Source organism: Mytilus edulis, chromosome 2 (genome assembly GCF_963676685.1).
Source record: "Mytilus edulis chromosome 2, xbMytEdul2.2, whole genome shotgun sequence".
In the NCBI taxonomy this organism is placed as follows: Eukaryota; Metazoa; Mollusca; class Bivalvia; order Mytilida; family Mytilidae; genus Mytilus; species Mytilus edulis.
In genome coordinates, this window is record NC_092345.1 from 25484371 (window position 1) to 25507588 (window position 23218).

A 23218-nucleotide genomic window follows, 5' to 3' on the forward strand; every position below is an offset into this window, starting at 1 on the left:
GACTATTCAATTATTTATCAAATCATGTGACATTTACCACGTGGATCTTTGGCGGGAAAAACCTTCATTGTTGTATACATTCATTGCAAGAAACGTTCAGGAAGCCATGGATGTTGCAGAGCAGGCCGTCGTGACAAATCAAGTTAAAGATCAGATTGGAGAAAGATGCCAAAAACTCTTTCAAGACTTTCTAGAGGAGTATGACTTCTTAACTTTGAAAAATATGATAATGAAACCGAATAAGTTTTCTATAATTTTCTGAAGGCCATCAATTTATGCGCATCAACACCAACAAAAACGAATGGTGTTGTTTACATCACAACATCTTGTCTGGTGCTAAAAAGGCTTTCCTATACCTATATGTAATTGTAGTTATTTATTTAAAAAGATTCTTGTCGGGGGTTTTATCAAGACTTCAAGTGCAGAAGATGACAAAATAGACACACTTTGTTGCACAGTTTACATCATCTATAATTGACATAATTGTGCAGATGTCATGTCAATCAGTACAGTTCACTTAATTATGGACATGAGGAGGAGCTTCTAAAAATTGTTCCATCCTTGGCTTTATTTGTCATTGTCCTGTAACTTTGTCTGGAGGTCTGCATAGCAGAATCCAGTTGAGCTTTAAAAAGGGGGTACTGGGTAAATTAAGTGCGACATTATCACTGTGTTTTACATTATGTTCAACATTTTTACTTTTTTATTTGACATTCTAAAATTCTAAAGGATAAGTATTGTTAATTTCAGATTTCAACTTGATGACCAACAGAAGTATTTATCAGAAGTCCAGGAATTAATTAGACCGGAAAGAAACACATTAACTGTTAGTTATGAAGATGTTGAGAAATTTAATCAGCAATTGGCTGTTACAATACTTGAAGAATATTACAGGTGAGATCATATTGAAAGATATTGTACACAAATCTCTTTTTGTTGGTTAAAATGAACAGCAAAACATTATATGCCTGATAACTTTGGTTAGTTTATTCCACCATGCATGGCAATTGCAAGATACCATGTTAAATTACCTTGACCTATTAATCGTTACAGCTGCTTTTGTCTGATTGAAGCTGTTTGTTTTATTTACAAAATTATAATTTGTTTCTTTCTTTGTCTAGAGTTTACCCATATTTATGCAGAGCAGTCAGAAATTATGCCAAGGATTGGGGACAAATTCCACCTGCAAAAGAGTTCTATGTTAGTTTTACAGATGTGCCTACCAGACTAAAGTAAGTTCTCATTTCATTTGCACATGTCTTTGTTTGGTTTAATAAAAAAGAAGGACTTTTGTTTAATTTATCAAAATCAGAATTGAGAAAAAAAGAATAACTTTTAAATATGATTTTATTTACTTAATTTAAAATGTTTAAATTATATTTATTTGCAGTCAGACTGATCAATGAATCTGGTGATTAATTATACTATACTATTTGTAATATGCTAAAGCTTGTCAATTTCAATATCATTATGTGCTTTAGAGTGAGGGAATTGACAACAGCAAAGATAGGAACCTTGTTAAAAATAACTGGTCAAGTTGTACGAACCCATCCTGTCCATCCAGAGCTGGTCAGTGGAACTTTCATGTGCCTAGATTGCAGAACTATTATAAAAGATGTAGAACAACAATTTAAATATACACAGGTATGACAAAATGACAAGATGTCCATTTCTGAAGATTGACTAGGTTGGTGCCACATAGTGATTTCACCAGAGTTTGTCATTTACAAAATTATTTTCAAAAAGATGAAAGTTGTTCAAACTTCAGGTCAGTTACATCACTCATGTGTCACTTGCATTGTTGAACGTAAAAAAAAAATGTATGAAATTTAACCTGAAATTTAACTTGTCGACATGTCATGATGATGTTGACAAGTTTTCAACCCAAATCTTATCAACATGCAAATGATCAAGTCGCAACATATCAAAGTTTGTTATTACATAGATGCCAACCATTACGATTTTTAACCGGATTTTTGTGACAAAAATGTCAGTTATTGATTTGGGGATGTATGGCGGGCGGGCGGGAATCAAATGTTGTCCGTGCATTAACTCATGAACCGTTCAACCAAAGCTTTTAAAATTTTAATATGTTCTTACTGACAACTAAATGAAGGTCAAGTTCAATAATGGCGATTTTGACTTTTACCGTTCAGGAGTTATGGTTCTTGAAAGATTGAAAAATGGAGTTTCCAGTCGTGTCCGTGCATTTACGCATGAATTGTTCTACCAAAGCTTCCCAAATTTTAATATGTTGTTACTGATGACAAAATGGAAGTCAAGTTCACTAATGATGATTTTGACTTCTACGGTTCAGGAGTTATGGTTCTTGAAAGATTGAAAAATGGAGTTTCCAGTCGTGTCCGTGCATTTACGCATGAACTGTTCTACCAAAGCTTCCCAAATTTTGATATATTGTTACTGATGACAAAAATGAAGGTCAAGTTCAATAATGACGATTTTGACTTTTACCGTTCAGGAGTTACGGTTCTTGAAAGGTTGAAAAATGGTGTTTCCAGTCGTGTCCGTGCATTTTCTCATAAACCATTCAACCAAAGCATTTGAAATTTTTATATGTTGTTACTGATGACAAAATAGAGGTCAAGTTCAATAATGACGATTTTGACTTTTACCGTTCAGGAGTTATGGTTCTTGAAAGATCGTAAAATGGTGTTTCCATTCACGTTGTTGCATTTACTAATGAACCATTCAATCTAAGCTTTTCAAATTTTAATATGTTGATACTGACTACAAAATTGAGGTCAAATTTGGTATTGACGATTTTCACTTTCAGCATTTATCAGTTATGGTTCTTGTGATATTGCCAGGACACAAATAATTTATGGTAATAAATCCGGTTTGCTGTCGTTGTGACAGCCTCTTGTTCTATAATTTTTCCCATTTTGCAATCAAAACTACGCTATTGCGATCAAAGTCCAATAGTTACGGATTCCAAGTCGTCACTGTTAAATTTCGTAAAAGCGCAGAATTTTATCATAACTTTTCGAGCCTGGTCCGGTATTAAGAAATGGCCATTGTAATGCTTCCAGTTTCTCAGGAGTTATTGACCTTTTGTTTGGTTACTACATGTAACTGACTTCTGAAAAGGCAAACTTGCATTTGATGGAGAAAAAAGTAGCTTTGCCCCTTTCTCAAACTGTACTTCTCCTTGACAAAACGAAAATGTACGAGTCGAGAACGTCTGAACAATTAATGAATGGAATACCTACTTCAGAAAACATGTATAACGAAACATGTTAGTGCACATCACTTTGCAACCACTTGTCAGTAATTGTTTTGGTGATGCATGTTTGAGAATGATTACTGAAAATTTTTCAAAATTAAAGAAAATTTGATAGATTGTTACTGATTGTATCAAAAGGGGGTTGGCATCTATGTTGTCACAGGTACATTTTGTAATTCCCTTTTAAGATGGGTCATTAATTAATGATCATCAACATTAATTCATACAAATAGAATTAGTTAGCAGGGATATCCATGGCCTGTTTAATGATGGCTCCCCGCCATCATTCAAATATCTTGCGCCATCGTCAAATGACTCGCGCCATCCTTAAATTGTCCTCCCCCATCGTTCTAACTGTTATCGTTTATTATAGCTCGATGCCATTTGTTAGCAATTATAATCAAATGCATGTAATTGCATAACCCTTAGGCTTTTTTATATTATAATCTAATACAGTTCTAACACCTGAGGATATCGGATTAAGATTGCTAATCACTTATACCTGAGCTTGTACAGGTAGATCATCAAACCACACAGGAGAATACTATCTGAAGATAGACAATTCATCAGAGATGGGTCCGATTACTTTCAATGTATTTGATTAAATTACAATTACTTCGTCATTTGTACGATTAAATTAAATTAATGATTACATCATTTCTGAAAGTATCTGATTAAATTAATGATTACATTAGCAAAGTAATCATGATTACATCTGATTACAATGAATTTAAAAACAAAACATTTTGAATGATGTGAATGAATAAACGTTCAATATAACTATAGCATTTTTGAGGAAGTATTTCATTTTGGTTCAATTATAAAATGATAACTTCAAATTAAACGTCATCTATTTAAATAAACACCAAATTTCACTACATATATATATATATATTACACTTTATCACCAATGATCTCTGAATTATTTTGAATTAAATTTAATAAAGATATATCATAATCAAGAGTTTTTTTGTTTGTCTGCTGACCTCTTTCATAATTTATATGTATTCCAAGTTGCAGTTTATGGAAGTTTAAATATGGATTAAATAAAGTTACAAGTTAAAACTATGTTAAATTTTAATAGAAATGTTTAATTAGATTGTAAACACTATGTTAGTACTAAACATGCTAAAAAACATTACATTTTACATGGCCAGGCCAAATACAAAAAAATTTAAACAACATATTTGTCCAACTTTTAATTTAGTTTGTGCTAATTAGATAAATTTTCATGTCTGATTTATCTTTTATCATATATATTTCCCTACAGCTATACTCAATTGGTAATTGCAATTAAAACTGCTTTCCATTTGAGGAAATTGAAAGAAAACATGATTTTATGCTTGACATATTTTATTTTCAGCCCTCAATTTGTCGGAATCCGGTTTGTAATAACAGGTCAAGGTTCATGCTTGATGTAAATAAGTCAAAGTTTGTGGATTTCCAGAAAGTGAGAATACAGGAAACACAGGCTGAGTTACCAAGAGGGAGTATTCCTAGGAGGTAAGGTTATAGAAATAGAGTACTGTGGATTGATTTATTTTTGAGGATATAGGGAAAAAAACGTGGGTATTTAATTTTGTGTTTTTGCATTGAAGTCTATATAAAAGATTAGTATTCATTAAAAAGTTTAAATGCGTGCTGTACCCATGAATTCTATGAAAATTGGTATCCCAGAAAAATAACTAGTTCACCACATTTGACTGTAGGATTGTGGTAGATTTTGTAATAAGGTTTAAGTTTTGTGTTTTCTGTGTAAATTTATTATTAATGTTCATTTGTTATGAATTTTCTGAATTTCTTGTTAATTTGTGCAACCACGATCGACCAGTATGATATTTACAGAGTATTATATATTGATATATGTGTACTTATCAATAGTGAACTGTATTTAATAATCTCTCGATACACTATATTTAATTAAAAGTTTTATCTAAAAATTTCTTACAGTGTTGAAATTGTCTTAAGAGCTGAAGCAGTGGAAACAGCACAGGCTGGAGACAAGTCAGATTTCACAGGAACACTTATTGTAATACCAGATGTAGCTACAATGGCTTCTCCAGGTAAAAACTATAGTTTTATATCACATATTTGCAATGTTAATTTCCTATTCATATAGAACAAAGATTTTGTAAAAAAAAGAAATGTTTGCACATGTCTTAAAATGTTTTCTATGCAAAATATTTAATTAATGCTCCTCTGTATACTACTGTACTAGACATAATTGTTGGTCTCTTCATAGTTAGCAGGTATCAATAAGTCATTTTTGGTCATTTTAATATTGATGTGCCTATTATTCCCATATGGTGAAAAAAAGGAAGTAAACATTTCATCCCAAATCCTAATCTGCCTCCTACAATGTGGCATTGTTTTATGCAAATCAAGGTTTAGCTTGTACAAGTAGCAGTAATATTCAGATAACTGATATACAACAGGGCTAACGCTACCAGGCGACTTGGGCGAAGAAGTTGCCTTCCCGGCCGTCACTTCGCTTTCCCTGACCCCCAAATGTAGTATAAGTCAGATATCAGTGTTCAGTTAAAAGATGAATACTTTTTCGATATCTGAGTTCTTGCATAAGTTATTTTTTTAGTACATTAACAATGAACTTTTAAATGAAAATAAAGTAGAGTTTTTATCTATCAACAGGTGCAAGAGCAGAGACTTCTTCCCGAGTAAAGGGTGCATCAGGATATGACACAGAAGGAGTTAGAGGATTAAAGGCATTAGGAGTCAGAGATTTAACATACAAAATGGCTTTCTTAGCCTGTAATGTGTCATCAAGTAACCCAAGGGTATGTTCATTAAGGATTAAACACAAGTGTCCAAGAATTAGAATTCAGATGAATTAAGATTGGTCCAAATGGCTAGTTTTACATTTGCTCAAGTATTCCCCCTAGCTTATCTAGATCCCAAAACTAAGACACACAATAAAAAAAGTTTTATAATGTGCAGAAATCACTAAGAATTAATCTTTTTTGCATTTACATGAACTGTGTCTTTCTTTTTGTGTTGCATAATTTACCTCCCCCCCCCAAAAAAAAAATGGGTCATATTGCCAGCACAAGATCTTGAAAACTGGCCAAAGTTCTTGACTGCTATTGCTTATTTCAGAATATGAAATTACCATAAATTAATGAGGAGTTATGCAAAAGAAATGTACTAAGAAACATCTTGCAAGTTAAGAAAAAATCTCAAATGAATGTTGATGTTAACAGTAGGTTTTCTATTTGTAGTTTGGTGGACGAGATATGAGAGATGAAGAAATGACTGCAGAAACAATAAAGAAACAAATGACAGATGAAGAATGGCAGAAAGTTTATGAAATGAGTTTAGATAAAAGTTTATATACTAATCTATGTACCAGTTTGTTTCCAACTATACATGGTATGTACTAAGGCATTTAAAAAAGTATTTATCTAATAAGTTATTTTTGTTGAGGCTGTATTGCCATCCCCTTATTTGTCCATTATTTTGTTCTATTTCTTTTATTTGTTTTTCTCCAATTTCTTGAAAACTACATAATGAATGACTTCATGGTTGGTCCAAATGCAAGCTAAACTTTTTTGTAAAGTGCATAAGCTTGCTATATAATCACTGCAATACACAGGGTTTTGACTTGCAGTCGCCATTTTCACACTTTTTATGGTGATTTTAATTCATTATTGGCAAAGACATTAAATAATAAAATAAAATTTCTGAATTAATAGTATATTAGATTTACAGCATTAAAAAATCATGACAGACTTAAAAGAAATCAACAGATTTAAAATGGGGAAGGGGAAATCAAGATATGAATACTTGAATGTCAGCCTTTTATTTTCAGGAAGTGATGAAATCAAAAGGGGAATTTTACTGATGTTATTTGGAGGTGTTCCCAAAAAAACATTGGAAGGGACAAGTCTCCGTGGTGATGTAAACATTTGTATTGTTGGTGATCCAAGTACTGCTAAGAGCCAGTTCCTGAAGCAGGTGGAGGAGTTTAGTCCAAGAGCTGTTTACACCAGTGGAAAGGCCAGTACTGCTGCAGGTTTGACTGCAGCCGTTGTTAAAGACGAGGAATCTTACGAGTTTGTAATTGAAGCAGGTGCCCTTATGTTGGCAGATAATGGTGTTTGTTGTATTGATGAATTTGATAAGATGGACCCTAAAGATCAGGTGGCTATTCATGAAGCCATGGAACAACAGACTATTTCAATTACAAAAGCTGGAGTCAAGGTACAATATACAGTCAAACTCGCCATAACAATCATCTCAATTGAATAGGCATCTTTTTGATTGTCAAGTCAATTTAAGGTCCACCAAAATAATATGTATAGACTAACATGACTAACACAGAATATGTTATCACCTTATATATGGTCTGCTATAAAAGGTCTTACATTACAAACTGTGAAACAATTCCAATGTAAAAATAAATTCAATGATTTATATCAAAACAATAAAATGGAGAAAAAAAACAAATGTAACAGATTTCATCTTTTGAATTACAGTATATTAATTCAAACAAACAGACAACTGTAGTTGTACAGGATAAAATCTTTGATATAGGCCTCAGGGAAAGTAATTTAAAGCAATCTAGATTTATTTATTTATTTCAGGCTACATTGAATGCCAGGACCTCTGTATTGGCAGCTGCTAATCCTATTGGTAGTAGATATGACAGGTCAAAGTCACTGAAGCAGAACATTTCCTTAACAGCACCAATCATGTCTCGATTTGATCTCTTCTTTATTCTTGTTGATGAATGTAATGAGGTAAGAAAACTCTATATCTGTACAGTTAATTATACATTCTATAAAATGAATTTGATTCCTTGTCCAGGTTTGTCAATACTTTTGGTGGTTGGTAAAATCAACACTGTTTCAAGTGATGTAATGTAATTGATATGTAAAACGTTTTTGGAAAATGACGCAGTCATTGTTCCATTACTGCCGACCTGAACTTCATTACATTTCTCTGCATACCGCGCTTGGTTTCGTATTTACTATTTTCCATACAAACTGGAATCTGCTTGTGTTATCATTATGCATGATCATTGTGTAGTTATCAGCCAGGAACCAGTTTACACTCGGTTTCATATTTACTATACAAACTAACTGGTTTCTGCTTGTATTCCACTACACTCGAACAAAGTGTTGTAGTTTGACGGGAACCAGTTTAGAATTTGTAAACTACAAAACGTAATCGGTTATTGTTCATTCCGTTTTGGTGTTTCATACCGACTTATATGGTTTGAATAAGCTTAAGACCCTTCAAACATTAATGTGATAGGTATATTAAAGACTGTTTTACAAAAGGATGGAACTGTTTTACTTTCAAAGTCGTACTATAGTGATATCTGTCATGTACGGATTTCCACTCTCACCAGTTAATTTCTTCTTTTACACGTGCTTTTGAAACTTCCTGTTTAAACATCGCAAGTTTCAAAATTGTTATTTGAGTGAATTAAACTTATTTTTACAATTATGAAGCGTTCCAGAATCATTTTCAAGCAGTTTCTTCTTCTCTTTGATGATGGAAAATAGGTTTTCTCAAGAAAATACCGAAAACGATCGCAGAGGAATTGAAACGTACAAGTCAAGTCGACACCTGGTTAAATTGGCATCTAGTCAAATCGGCACCTATATAGCTATTTGACGTCAATTCGGCATCCAATAATATTTGTTATAATATTTTCTATTCAATTAATTAATAACTGTTACCAAGTACATAGTGAATATGTTGTTGTGTATTTAGGTAAACAAGGAAACCAAAGTGAATATGTTGTTGTGTATAAAGGTAAACAACGAAGCCCTTACCCAACTGTTGTTCTAACAATTAGACAATTATTAAAATAAAATGGAAAACTATGAGTCCCTTTCAATAAATCAAACTTTCATGCCAAATAATTAGCAAATTTAAGGTGTTTTTTTTCAGTAAAGTTTAAACAGCATTAAACCAAAAATCCCGTAAAATGCTCAACTGGTTAAAATAATGCATAAAAATATCCAATATCTCATGTATTAGTCCAAATAATTATGACGTCTGGCAAGGATATTTTATTTTTTTTCTGGGACGCCTTCCTACGACGTTCGTAGGAAGGCGTCCCAGAAAATAATTAACATAGCCTTGCGGTCATAGGAAGGTGTCCAAGAATAAAATAAACACCCAAAAATGTGAAAGTTAGTATTTAACTCTTTTTGCTTAAATACTGAAAAAATTCTGGCAACCCCTTTCTTATTTTTACTCTTTTTGCTTAAAATACTGTTAAAAATATATATTTAATATGGGTGACGAATTGACTATAACAGGTGTCGATTTAACCAGGTGCTGATTTGTCCAGGTGCCAATTTAACCAGGTGCTGGTTTGACTAGAATTCTTTGACAAATGTTTGAAATTACCTGAGTTTCATTAGACCTTTGATAACAGTAACAAAAAGATTATTTACTTAATATTTTGTGGGAGAAGGGGGTTCAGACTGTGGTATCAGGTCTGTTCGCGCCCAATACACTTTCGCACCCTACACGTTCGCACTCTACTCATTCGCGCCCAATTTTAATTCAAATTCAAGTTGAATAATTGGAAAATCATGATTGTTGTTTTAAATTGCTTTGGTTGTCACCTTCACTTCACACACACACATATACAAGTATCAATTATATGCTTACGAGATATGTTGCATTGTTAAACTAATTAAGGTATGTGAAAATCAAGACTTGCATAAAAACTATCCCAATATTAGAGACAGTGGCGTCATTTTTCTTCAGAGCTTTCAGCTCTTTGATTTAAAGTTATATTCAGACTATATATACAATCATTATCACCATTGAATTTGAAAATAAGTGTCCTTCTTTTTCATAGGAGGGTTGAGTGGCAATACTTTTCTTTAAAATGGAAAATTATCTTTTATATTAGAAAAGTTCAGTTAAAAAACAAGTGGCCCTTGAAAATATGCTATGAAGTTATGTTCCTTTGTCCTATATATCTTTTTTTTTTTATTATTTAAAGATGAATTTAAGAACAGAACTCATAAATGAACACTTGAGAAATACAATATTTTTTTACAGGTTGTAGATTATGCTATTGCCAGAAGAATTGTAGATCTTCACAGTCGACTAGATGAATCTGTTGAAAGAGTTTATTCTGTGGAAGATATTACAAGATACATCATGTTTGCCAGACAGTTTAAGCCAAAGGTTTGCTTGCTCATTTTAAATTTATGAATGCATAGCTCATGCAGATCACACATCAGTTTGATATTGAAAAAAGGAGATGAGGTATGATTGCAAATGAGATAACTGTTCACCAGAAACCAAAATAAACTAACTGTTCACCAGAAACCAAAATAAACTGTTCACCAGAGTTCAAAAGACTAAGAAGTTAACAACTATAAGTCACCCTACGGCTTTCAACAAAACCCATACTACATAGTATGCTATAAAAAGGTCTAAAATGACAAACGAAAACAATTCAAAAGAGAAAAATTAGAGCCTAATTTATGTACATAACAATGAACGAAAAAAAGATATGATATACAACAACATACAACACCCACTGGATTACAGTCTCCTGGCTAGGGACAGGCACATTCAAAATGTGGCAGTGTTAAACAATTTTAATGGGGCAGAACCAACCCCTAACTTTGTACAGAAGTGTAACAGTACAACTGAGTCGACAGTTTAAGCAAGTTTCTTAAGATTGTTATATTTCAAGAGAAGATATTGAATAGGTCTAATTATAATGACCCTTTTGTTTCTACTTTGTCTTTGTGACAGTAAAACGTATGGGAAGGATGCAGATGAAATTTTTATAGTTGTGCATGATATTAATTGCTTATTATATTTTTTGTGAAAATGTGGGGATTTTTTTTTCTGTGAACGGTTGAATAAACCACAAAGTTGGAGTAGCACTGGAATTCAATTTGTACATTTATTATGCTTTTTATGTAGATGTGCTGACCAAGAGAGGGAGGGTTTATATCAGTGTTCTCCCCAGAAATTTTGGATAGCATCACATTTTGCGTAAAAAAAATTAACTGTATTTTTTTTTTAATGTCATTTGTTGCGTCGCGTTAATGCTCTATTCCTTTTTATGTTTTAGTTTATATTGTTCAATTCATAACTGAGAATACAATTATATCATAACCACAAAAACAGTTGCGTTCAGTTTATGTTTTCTTTATTCATTTATAGTTACAGAATTATTGTTTTCCTCTTGTCTGTGCCAAATAAAAATAAATATATGTGGTTTCAGTTACCCAACAATAAGTCAAATGAATGAATGGTTCATTATAGTGCAACCTGTATAGATACAAAACTAAATATTAACTATTTTTATATTATATTAAGTAAAGATAAAGCAGCAAAAGTAGCAAAAAAAATCAATTTAAAAACTTTTTTTTATCATGTTTATGAAATTCATTGTTTCATGGCACTCAATGAATTTGTCCCAGTTGTTTCTAATCTTTACATCAAAATGATATGTATTTTTAACAAAGTTATCTAACAAATAGTCTGTTAATGCGTAGTTTTTTCTATTGATATATTTTTTTTGTCTACTGTCCATCTGTTGTCATTATCGTGAAAATGCGGATTTTTGTCATATCTGGTCCGGTTCCGATCCGTAGTTAACAATGCAATGGCGGCCGTAGAAAAAATTACGAAAATGAGTCCGAGAATAAACATTGTTTGACAAGAGATTGAGAATGAATAAGACGCTTTTAATGCATTAAATGGATTAAACATAAACTTAAGCCAATTATGATTACTTTTTAAAGAAGTATAAAACTTATTTTAGCTCAAAACCAAAATTCTCCCTCTCGTATTACCGGAAGAGAAAGAAAATATTTTTTGGAGAGTTGCACAAATAAACGACCTTTTTAAAAAAAAAATCGTTTCAATCTTTGAAATTTCGTAATACAAAACGTAGATTTCGAATTGTTTTGTGATTGCATTTTTCCATGTCGAAATTGGTGATTGCAGACACGTGGTATTAGTTATGTCACAAGTGTCAGCTTGGGATATTCGCATCCAAACAGTTATCACCCTGAGGGCAATTAACACCTAGCTATTTAATCTCTTAATTGCCTTTAGTGTCCGACTTAAAGGGATTACAATTAAAGGTGATATAATTTTTATGATCATAATCGATAATAGATGAAAGTTCAAAATTGAGGACAAGTAAAATAGCATCTTGAAAATAATTATAGCGTCGCGGGAATTATTATAGCATCACGGTGAAAAATTAAAACGGCCTGGGGAGAACACTGTTTATATTTATGCTAACCTAATTTCATTCTCTTGCTAGATAAGTAAAGATGCTCAAGAATATATGATAGAAGAATATAAACGTTTACGACAGCGTGATGGCACAGGTGCAGCAAAGTCAGCTTGGAGGATAACCGTGAGACAGTTAGAAAGTATGATCCGTTTATCAGAGGGCATGGCAAGACTGCATTGTCAGGATGAGGTAACCATATTGATACGATGTTCTTGATTGTTCCTGTTGTAGTTAGATTGTTGTTATGAGTCTCAGTACAATCCTCAGCCTGTTCCAACCAGCAACTTAGAAATTATATCTGCCCATTAAAGATTTTATGAGACAATTTGTCCTGTTAATCAGTCAACCTGTCTGTGTTACAAATGTCTTTATAATTCTTAGAAAAGAATGAAACTTGTTTTGTTTTGTGATCTTTATATAGAAGAAAAAATTGGACAGGGTATTTGTAAATTGAGCTGAAAGATGGAAGTTACATATTATATCCTTCACATGAACTGAGGCTTGTCTGACCTTTTTTCCTACTGTACGTTCAACAAATATATTCATCACAAGTACTACTTACTCTGAAATAACTAAACTCTTATCGATGATGACTAATCACTGCGCAAATATGAGGAGGAGTGTGATTGAGATCTTTCAGAGTTCTCTCCCTTTCTCTAGTGAATTGTAGTGATATCTGAGATAATTTTACTCTTCTGGAAATATGTTGTTTGTTCAAATGGAACAGAAAAGGTTTACTGTAGATTTACAATGCATGCAACTTTTTGTTGGAATTTGACTGAAGATTCAGGACTTAGTAAAGTTGTGAAAAGTACTTAAGTATAAGACATTTCTACAGTTGTTACAGGAATGGAGATAAACAGGGGACTAGTTGAGAATCAAACATCACCTTAGCAATTAAAAATATTTATAATTCTTCATTCTGTAATGATTAAACTTTGGCTACTAAAAGATGCGATGTTAGGATTCCATTCTACAAGGTTTTATAATGGAGGCACGAGTTGATGAGAGAAAAAAATTATTATTTCCACCCTTTGGTGTCCCCTATCATTCGATGAATTCTCAATGATGACTAATCACTGCGCAAATATGAGGGAGAGTGTGATTGAGATCTGCCAGAGTTCTCTCCCTTTCTCCAGTGAATAGTAGTGATATCTGAGATAATTTAAATGGGAATGAATATGTTGTGGCAGAATTCAACGATGGAACAGAAAAGCTTTACTGTGGTTGCTATTTAAGCTACTGAGAAATTCTTCTTGCTGCGTGTCCCTATTTGGACCTATACTAGTTTATAATTTTGTAACGGAAAGTACACATTTAGGTCGTAATTAGAGACAGGTGTTGGGGGTTTCTGGACCCATCCTCATTTTGTGCTTCTCACAAACATCTTGGTTTTGTCTCACAAACATCTTGATTTTGTAACTCCAATAAAAAAAAAATGTAGTAGCAAATTAAATAAAGGACAATACAATAAAGGAGTAGGTTATAAAAGGATCAATATTGGCCTTCAAATTCCTTGAAATTAAACTTTAATAAAAATACAGATGACAAATTATGTAAGAATGTCTTGAACAATGCAAATTCAACAACCTCTGGTGCATAAGAGAAATTATGATGTCTATTTGACATCATAATTTCATTTAAATTTTGCTTTAATTTTAAAATTGTTGCTTAGAATGGAGTCTGCCATATACAAGACATACAAAAACCACCTTTATTTTGTGTTAGAATGTGTTTCTGACTCGTATACATATTTATACCCCATGCAACGAAGTTGCGGAGGGTATAATGTTTTTGACCCGTCCGTCCGTCAGTCCTGTTTCTTGTCATCGCAACTCCTCTCAAACCACACAACAGAATTTCACGAAACCTTTTCAGATAATAAGGACATACTATGTAGTTGTGCATATCGACGGGAAATTGCGATTCAATTTTTGTCGAGCCTGCGACTTTAGTTGCAGAAAGCTCGACATAGGAATAGTGATCTGGCGGCGGTGTTAGCTAACTTCTTAAAAGCTTTATATTTTAGAAGGTATAAGACCTGGATGCTTCATACTTTCTATATGGAGGCCTCATGTTACAAAGTTTCCGTCAGTCACATGTCCAATGTCCTTGACCTCATTTTCATGGTTCAGTGACTACTTGAAAAAAAAGTTAAAATTTTTTGTAATGTTAAGCTCTCTCTTATTATAAGTAGTAGGATAACTATATTTGGTATGTGCTTACCTTGCAAGGTCCTCATGCCCGTCAGACAGTTTTCACTTGACCTCGACCTCATTTCATGGATCAGTGAACAAGGTTAAGTTTTGGTGGTCAAGTCCATATCTCAGATACTATAAGCAATAGGTCTAGTATATTCGGTGTATGGAAGGACTGTAAGGTGTACATGTCCAACTGGCAGGTGTCATCTGACCTTGACCTCATTTTCATGGTTCAGTGGTTATAGTTAAATTTTTGTGTTTTGGTCTGTTTTGCTTATACTGTATGCAATTTGTCTACTATATTTGGTGTATGGAATGATTGTAAGGTGTACATGTCAAGCTGGTAGGTGTCATCTTCATTTTCATGGTTCAGTGGTCAAAGTTAAGTTTTTGAGTTTTGGTCTATTTTTCTAATACAATAAGCAATAGGTCAACTATATTTGGTGTATGTAAATATTTTATGATCTATATGTCAGTTGCGCAGATTTTATTTGACCTTGACCTCATTCTCACAGTTCATTGCTCAGTGTTAAGTTTTTGTGTTTTGGTCTGTTTTTCTTAAACTATAAGCTATAGGTCAACTATATTTGTTGTATGGAAGAATTGTTAGCTGTACATGTCTGCCTGGCATGGTTTATCATGTTAATCTGACCTTGACATCATTTTCATGGTTTATTGATCAATGTTTGGTTTTCTTGGTTAATGTTAAGTTTATGTGACAGTTGTAATAAAGCTTTACATTTAGGACTATCAACATAAAATCAATGATTAGTAAAGAAGGCGAGACATTTCAGTGTGTGCACTCTTGTTTTTCTAGGAGTTACGCCCCTTTGAACTTATTTACTTTAATGTACTACTGCAACAGTTTGTCATCGCAACTCCTCTCAAACCACACAACAGAATTTCACGAAACCTTTTCAGATAATAAGGACATACTATGTAGTTGTGCATATCGACGGGAAATTGCGATTCAATTTTTTTTCTAGGAGTTACTCCCCTTTGAACTTATTTACTTTAATGTACTACTGCAACAGTTTGTCATCGCAACTCCTCTCAAACCACACAACAGAATTTCACGAAACCTTTTCAGATAATAAGGACATACTATGTAGTTGTGCATATCGACGGGAAATTGTGATTCAATTTTTTTTCTAGGAGTTACGCCCCTTTGAACTTATTTACTTTAATGTACTACTGCAACAGTTTGTCATCGCAACTCCTCTCAAACCACACAACAGAATTTCACGAAACCTTTCAGATAATAAGGACATACTATGTAGATGTGCATATCGACAGGGAATTACGGTTCAATCTTTTTTCTAGGAGTTATGCCCCTTTGAACTTATTTGCTTCAATGTACTTCTGCAACAGTTTGTCATCTCAACTCCTCTGAAAACACACAACAGAATTTCATGAAATTTTGTAGATAATAAGGACATACTATGTATATTGACAGGAAATTATTATTCAATATTTTTTCTTATACAATTTTTTTTCTTATACTTATTTAATTTCTCCAATGACAATGTGGGGACATGGGGTATGTGAGCGTGCTCACTAAGGTTCTTTAATTTTATAACAATTTTATTTTTGTTGAAGGGTGTTGCCAATGTTTTTGAAAAGAAAATAGACCTTTCAAATGAATGAAAACAGGCAATTTACTAGTATAAACCAGTAAAATATCACATTGCCAAGCTGTTAACATTGTTAAAACAAACAGCAGACAATGTAAGTACTTCGTTGATTTAAAGTTGCATATTTAACATGGGTCTAAAATAAAGGTAATTTTGTTTTGCAAAGTTTTATTTTTTTGACGAATTTACACCCTTCTTGGTCATACTCCTTTATAATGAATTTGCACATTTTTTTCTCAGGTTCAACCAAAGCATGTTAAAGAAGCTTTCCGTCTTCTGAATAAGTCCATCATTCGTGTGGAACAACCAGACATACATCTAGAGGAAGAGGAGGAGGAAAATGAAGAGGATGTAGAAATCGAAGGTGGGTTATATACATAGTATCAATTAGATAGTGACAGCAATAATTCATGGGATACTAATTATTATTGATTCTGCTGGTCAAGTCAAACATGAAATTCAAGTGTTCTAAAAAGTGCAAGTTTTCTAAAGGTAGAATGTATGCAAACCACAAAAATACTTATTTTCCCTTATAATCCTCAAAAAGTTGATCAGACAGGTAAATGAATTCACTGTGGTTTGATCTTATTCATTGCACATATATATAGGAACATAATTCACACACTATACTAAAAATTCATGTTCAAGTGTTTACAGACTGAAAAAACCATTGAAATGCAGTTACAAATGTCAAAATGAAACTGAAAGCACCCAAGATTAATTATTTTTTTTAGAATTTTAGGTAAAAGAATAAAATTTGTTTGTTTTTTAGATGAAACCGTATAAGACACGATTAAACTGAATGTCATTGTGAGTTTCTGGGTATTGAATTAATGATTCACTGTTGATTTTTTATTATTAGTGAAATACCCATTCTATTTGATATTTGGGTATAGAGGGACCTCAAATTGATATATATATTCATTGAATTATAAGATTTCCATCAGGTGTGTAAGCAGACATTTGCAATACCATGTAACAAATTCATTAAGTTTTGTTTTTTTAACCCACTAAAAATGATTCTTCAGTAGTTAAAAGAGGGTGTTCTTACAATAACAATCATTGATTTAGAATATTTTTAAAACATTAGTAAATCTATTTTGTAAATGCTTAGTCATTCACATTTCCACAAATCATGCAGATTTTAGAATATTTCTTTTTTTATAGAAACCACACCAACTCCAGCAGAGCAGACACCAGCAGCTCAACCAGATACTCAGCCAAAGAAGGGACTAAAACTGTCTTATGAAGACTACAAACATCTAGCAAATTTACTGGTGCTTTATCTCCGTAGACAAGAGGAAGAGACCATGAGTGAGTAAAAGAGTTGTTTTATATGGTTTCCAGAAATAAAAAATACTATGGGATATGGAAGGCACTATTTTGTTGTGGCATTCACCTTTTCAATCACATTTTTCTTTGCACACATACCACACAATTTAAACTTTGTGACCTGCCCCCCACCTTTTCAAATATAATTTAAATACCATTTAAATCTCCTATTTGTGTTTCTTTAAAAGCCATGATGTTTGAACCTTATGTTTATCCAGATAACTCCATAAGGCCAGGATTTTTTAATTTGATGGTTTACTGATCCACCGACCCGATTTTGCCGATTTGCAGAAAAAAAATAATATTGACTTTTCATGCTTTTTTTATTCCTGCCGACCCCCAAAAAAACAATATCTCTTAAAAAAATAAATAAAATATCTTTTTTTATGAATTGAAATGCATTAAACAATAACGGATACCATTTTCTGTTGTGAAAACTGAAACTTCCAATTTACGTATCTAAAAATAGATAAATCAATCATTTTGCTGAACGAAACCTGTGTTTAAAACCCGTTACACATTAAGTTCCTTTCCTGTTTTTGTCATTCTCCCGTAAGATTGAAAATGGAAAATGAACTTGTCCAAAACAGGGACGAAAGATACCAGAGGGACAGTCAAACTCATTATTCGAAAATAAACTGACAACACCATTATTGTCCATAGCTAAAAATGAAAAGGGCAACAGACAAACAGAAGTAGACATGACACAACATAGAAAATTAAGAATAAACAACACGAACCCCACCATTGAAGCCGTCAAGTTGAAGAACTTTATTAAAACAAATCCTTCAGACTTGTGTCATTGGTAATTAAAAAATTCGTCCATTTAGCATTTTAGATATAACAAACTGGAATGCATGACAACTGATGAACCTGATATCCTTGTTTTTTTACAGTGGATGAGTCTATTCCGTTTTTAACATGTGTGTTGAAACTTATTTTCGTACGACGTTTTTGCATTTTTTTCTTTATCAGTTTTTGTGTTTGAAGATCATTAATCACCAAGTTTCCTCAAATTTGTTTAAGGCTACATTTGTGAAATGACGATTTAATTTCATCTTTGTCCATGGACACAACCCCCCTTTTTTCACAGAAAAATATTAGACGATGTCATGCGATGTTTATGGCAGCTGAGCAATAATATTTCATCGAACTAGTATATAAGAAATGATGATAAAATACCAAACCAAACCTATTTTTAGAAAAGTAAATTATATTTTTGTTTTGCATATTTTTCTGTCTTGAGAGATATTTTTTTTCTTGATTTCACCGACCGACCCTGCTTTTCATGGGGAAAATCCGTAAACCAGCAAATTAAAAAACCCTGGCCTAAATTTAGGTAACAAAATGATTGAATATGCACGAGAAAATTACCACTGGACATTTGAAAGGAAATAACATTACCAATTTCATTAAAAAAAAAATTAAATAGAATTTCAATCATTATAAACTGGCAAAGTTGGTGTTGATTTTGAGCATAACATTTATAGTAAACTCTTAATTTTGACATTAATTTTCAAAATACTTGTTATATCACATTGCAGTTTTATAGCAATAGTTAGATTTAACCATGTCAATGACATTATTTACATTAATGTGTAGTCATCTGATACATAAAAATAAGGAGATGCAAGATTGCAATTGAAACAACTATGCACCCAAGTTCAAATGATGAATATAAAAACCAGTATAGGTCTCTGTTAGACTAATACATATTCTATCCTTCTGTAGAATTTTATTCAAATTACTTTGTCCGTCCTTTGTTTTGTTGTCCAAAGTATTTTAATTTGGCTTCCCATTCTTTGAAATATCCATAAATTTATCAATGATGACTAATCACTGCGCAAATATGAGGAGGAGTGTGATTGAGATCTTTCAGAGTTCTCTCCCTTTCTCCAGTGAATAGTAGTGATATCTGAGAATTTTTCTGAAAATGTCAATAATAATGTCTAACCTTCAAACTGAAAACATTTGCACAAAACTTGACTACTTTTCATACCAAATAAATAGGAACCAAAGTATACATCTAATTTATGATATGGGGTAAAAAAGTTAGTTTCAACATATTTTTTGTTCAAAAAGGACAAATGGATTAGACACAAAAAAAAAGTGATGATACACATATATGGCTATCATTATTATATCAAAGTTGTTTATAGAACAGCTTACTTCAATATCAAGTTTCATGTACCCTGCATTATTTGCAATTCCATTTAAACTGTTAATTAAATATTGGAAATGTTTTAAAAAGCTGTAGGACACCCATTAAAATAGCAGTACATAGTACATGGTAGTAGTGTTCATACATTTAGGTTGTCCGAGAACTCAAATTACCTCCATAGATGGTTACACCTATTTTTGAGTTGCCTTACATGGGTTCCATGCATGTTTTAATGGCACAGCTCAGAGGTAGATGAACATTTTAATTGTTTTTCACTGTTAGGGATTTTTGAGAGGTCAGATAATCTGTTAAGGATTTTGTCGCTTCATTTGATATTATTAAATCGACCTTCAGAGAGAATTGTTGTTTCTGTTTCAGATGAAGACTCACAAGGTATCAGAAGAAGTGGGGTAGTGGAATGGTATCTGAGGGAAATAGAAGCTGACATAGATTCAGAGGCAGAATTAATTGAAAGAAAAACAATTGTGGAAAAAGTTATAGACAGACTAGTCCAGCATGTAAGTTGTACTTTGGCAGTTTTGGTATCATAAATTTATCCATACTTAAATTTATACTTTTTGCCTTACCTCAACCAAATTGTGGAGGTCACTACAAGTGTACCCCATTAGTAAAAGAACAAAAGGAACTGGTATTTATTTTGTTTCCAGAGACTTGGAGAGCATTATTTAAAGCAGAAGTTGTGGTGAAATACCAAAACTAGAATATGACAATTATTTGCCATTCCTGCAGATTACCTTTACAATTTAGAACACATTTTCTCTTATAAGACACATAATTTAAAAGAAAAAAAATGAATAATACAAGATACAATAGCCTGTATGCTGTACCAAAAACTTTTAAACCCACCAACCCTAAAGCTTATTTCAAGAAACTGCTTCTATCGGTCTCACCAATTTTGTCATGAGGTTTTACTTGTTACAGGTTAAGGGCTAGAATTTTGGCTCAAACTGATAAATAATAGAAGAAATATTTCAAAAACAGTGATCAAGTTTGGGTGTATTAATTTCTTACAAAATGCACAAAGGAAAATTTTCACTTTAAAAAGGATCTGGTATAGGTTAAAATCAAAGATATGCAAGCAACACAATAACTTACTTTGCTTGTCATGTGATTTTGTATGTGAAATATCAATGTTGATTATTGACGACATACTTTAAAAAAAACTTTTTATTTTTTCAGGACCATGTGTTAATAGAGTTGAAACAGACCGGATTAAAAACAAGTGAAGGATTAGTGAGAGAAGATGATCCATTCTTAGTTGTCCATCCAAATTATGTTATTGATTCATGAGATTGTAAGAGGACATAATTGACTTACGAGAGAATAAGGAATTTTGAGGTCACAAAATAATGGAATAAATTTTTTTTAGTTAAAGTAAGGTGATTAGAAATGATTTAAACAAATACATGAATTTTGAAGATCTAATAATCAAATGTTTATCATCAGTCTTATTTGTTAGTGTATACATTTTGTGTAATTATATAAGAGAAGTGGTGACCAAAATCATAAATTTTTAATTCAGTAACCATTTGTAAATATTTGCCAAAATATATATGTAAAATCAGTCAAGAGATGTATTAAATATGTCTTTAATGGTGAAAAAGTGTAATGTTTCAGGTCTGACACTGGCCCTTCTATTTGATATGATTTAAAGAATATTAACTGAAGATTCGTAACTTATATATGCCACATTTTTATCTTGGCCTAAATTCAACAGGGCTTTCACATTCTTATATCTTTTTTCATTCTGAGATTTTTAAATGTTTCAATGATAATTAATTGATACATATTGGATTTATATAATTTTTTTGTATAGATTATTTCTTTTTGTTATTAAAATCCTGAAATTTCATATGTATATATTCATTATCTTATATATTGTCAGATTAGTGATAGGTCTGCTGTTTATATCAATTATCTTATTAAAGTAAAAAAAATGTTTTCAAAAAGTATTTTATATTTGAAAAACTTCCTCACATGAAATTATATTTTCAAAAAAATATGTTTTGATAAAACACTTAAAATCAGAATCCAATCTTAATTAATTGGGATTGTCAGTTTCGCTGTTGAAGGCGTGTTCTCTTGGTGCACTCAAGGCTGCCTCCCCAAAAAAAACTGGCTACCAAGAAAAAAAGTAAAAGTACTGAAAGTGTTGATAAAACACAAAATCAGTCCATCAATCAATCGTTAAAAAACTGGATTTATATCTGATCTGTTTAGTAAAAAGAAAACTGGATAAAGATTATTTGTAAATTTAACCTTGTATCATACTAATTTTGTATTATGACTTGTTAAGTTTCATACATAGGTGCTAGTACATATGGATCATTTGCCAGTATCATTTTACATATAAGCAGATCCATAAAAAGCTGAACTGACCATACTTTATACAATTTTCATCAGAATTTTTTGCATTTTCACAAATTCATTGTTTTTTTCTTGTTATTTGATATAAAGGGCATTTAGTGCTATTGGAACAAATATTTTGCCATAAGTGTTCAATATTTTGTAATGTTATTTTGCCAAAATGTGTTCATGTTAATCTGATGCAAAGAAATTCTCTTTACTTATATTTGTGTTCGTTAACATCCTACAGCTACACATACTATTGAAATGAAATAGATTTAAACATAATCAAATGTATTTATCAACCAAATGTGTTCACTTGGTATACATGTACAGATTCAGTAATTGTGTTCAGACATTAATATTTTATATTCAGGAACAATATTTTGCCACATAATGTGTTCAACTCTGTACAGATTGGAATAATAAGCCATGGAATAAACTATATACCATCTATAATATTTGTTTTATACTTTATATGAATTATGGTGGAGTCATTTATTTTCGTGGATTGGGGTAAACTTGCAATTTTGTGTATATTTGGTTTTGCCAAAGTCTGTTCCGCTTCAGGTTCAAGTTTTTGGTCAAGTTGGTTTTTGATGAAGTGGAAGTCCAATTTAAGTACACATGTTCCCTATGATATATGATCATTCTAATTTAAATGCCAAATTAGATTTTTGATCCCAATTATTTTAGTCCACTGAACATAGAAAATGATAGTGTGTGTAGGCATTCCTGTACTATGGACACATTGTTGTTTATTTTAAGGGATGAGGGATGGATATATATACCCTGCCATGTCCTATCTGTAAACACTGCTGTCTTGTGCTTGATGGAGTGTTGAGCACCCGCAAACATATTACCTGCCACATTCAGTACTTTTCTTCCCAACATGAAACTTTTAACCAGCAGAAGGTTTTACCACAAGCATCACATAAACCTAATATCAATGTTCTATTATAATAAGGAGATGGTCAGACAGACATGTACACCTTACAATCATTCCATACTTCAATG

The 23218-nt window shown here is 32.1% G+C and overlaps 1 protein-coding gene across 2 annotated transcripts in view; it reads left to right on the forward strand.

Annotated features, from left to right (window-relative positions):
- The first annotated feature begins 28 nt into the window (after positions 1-28).
- Positions 29-23218, forward strand: part of LOC139511815 (zygotic DNA replication licensing factor mcm6-B-like) — a 39028-nt gene continuing 15838 nt past the window's right edge. The window contains exons 1-16 of one of the 2 annotated variants that reach the window (XM_071298912.1): positions 29-198; positions 751-894; positions 1122-1232; positions 1482-1644; positions 4608-4747; positions 5195-5307; positions 5894-6039; positions 6481-6631; positions 7071-7462; positions 7846-8001; positions 10295-10423; positions 12534-12695; positions 16582-16705; positions 17509-17655; positions 20213-20352; positions 21035-22660. In XM_071298912.1, coding sequence (XP_071155013.1) covers positions 107-198; positions 751-894; positions 1122-1232; positions 1482-1644; positions 4608-4747; positions 5195-5307; positions 5894-6039; positions 6481-6631; positions 7071-7462; positions 7846-8001; positions 10295-10423; positions 12534-12695; positions 16582-16705; positions 17509-17655; positions 20213-20352; positions 21035-21145 — 2421 coding nt within the window. In that variant the 5' untranslated portion in view covers positions 29-106 and the 3' untranslated portion in view covers positions 21146-22660. Of the gene's footprint in view, positions 199-750; positions 895-1121; positions 1233-1481; positions 1645-4607; positions 4748-5194; positions 5308-5893; positions 6040-6480; positions 6632-7070; positions 7463-7845; positions 8002-10294; positions 10424-12533; positions 12696-16581; positions 16706-17508; positions 17656-20212; positions 20353-21034; positions 22661-23218 lie in introns of those variants that run through there. The other variant, XM_071298913.1, reaches the window with a different exon arrangement.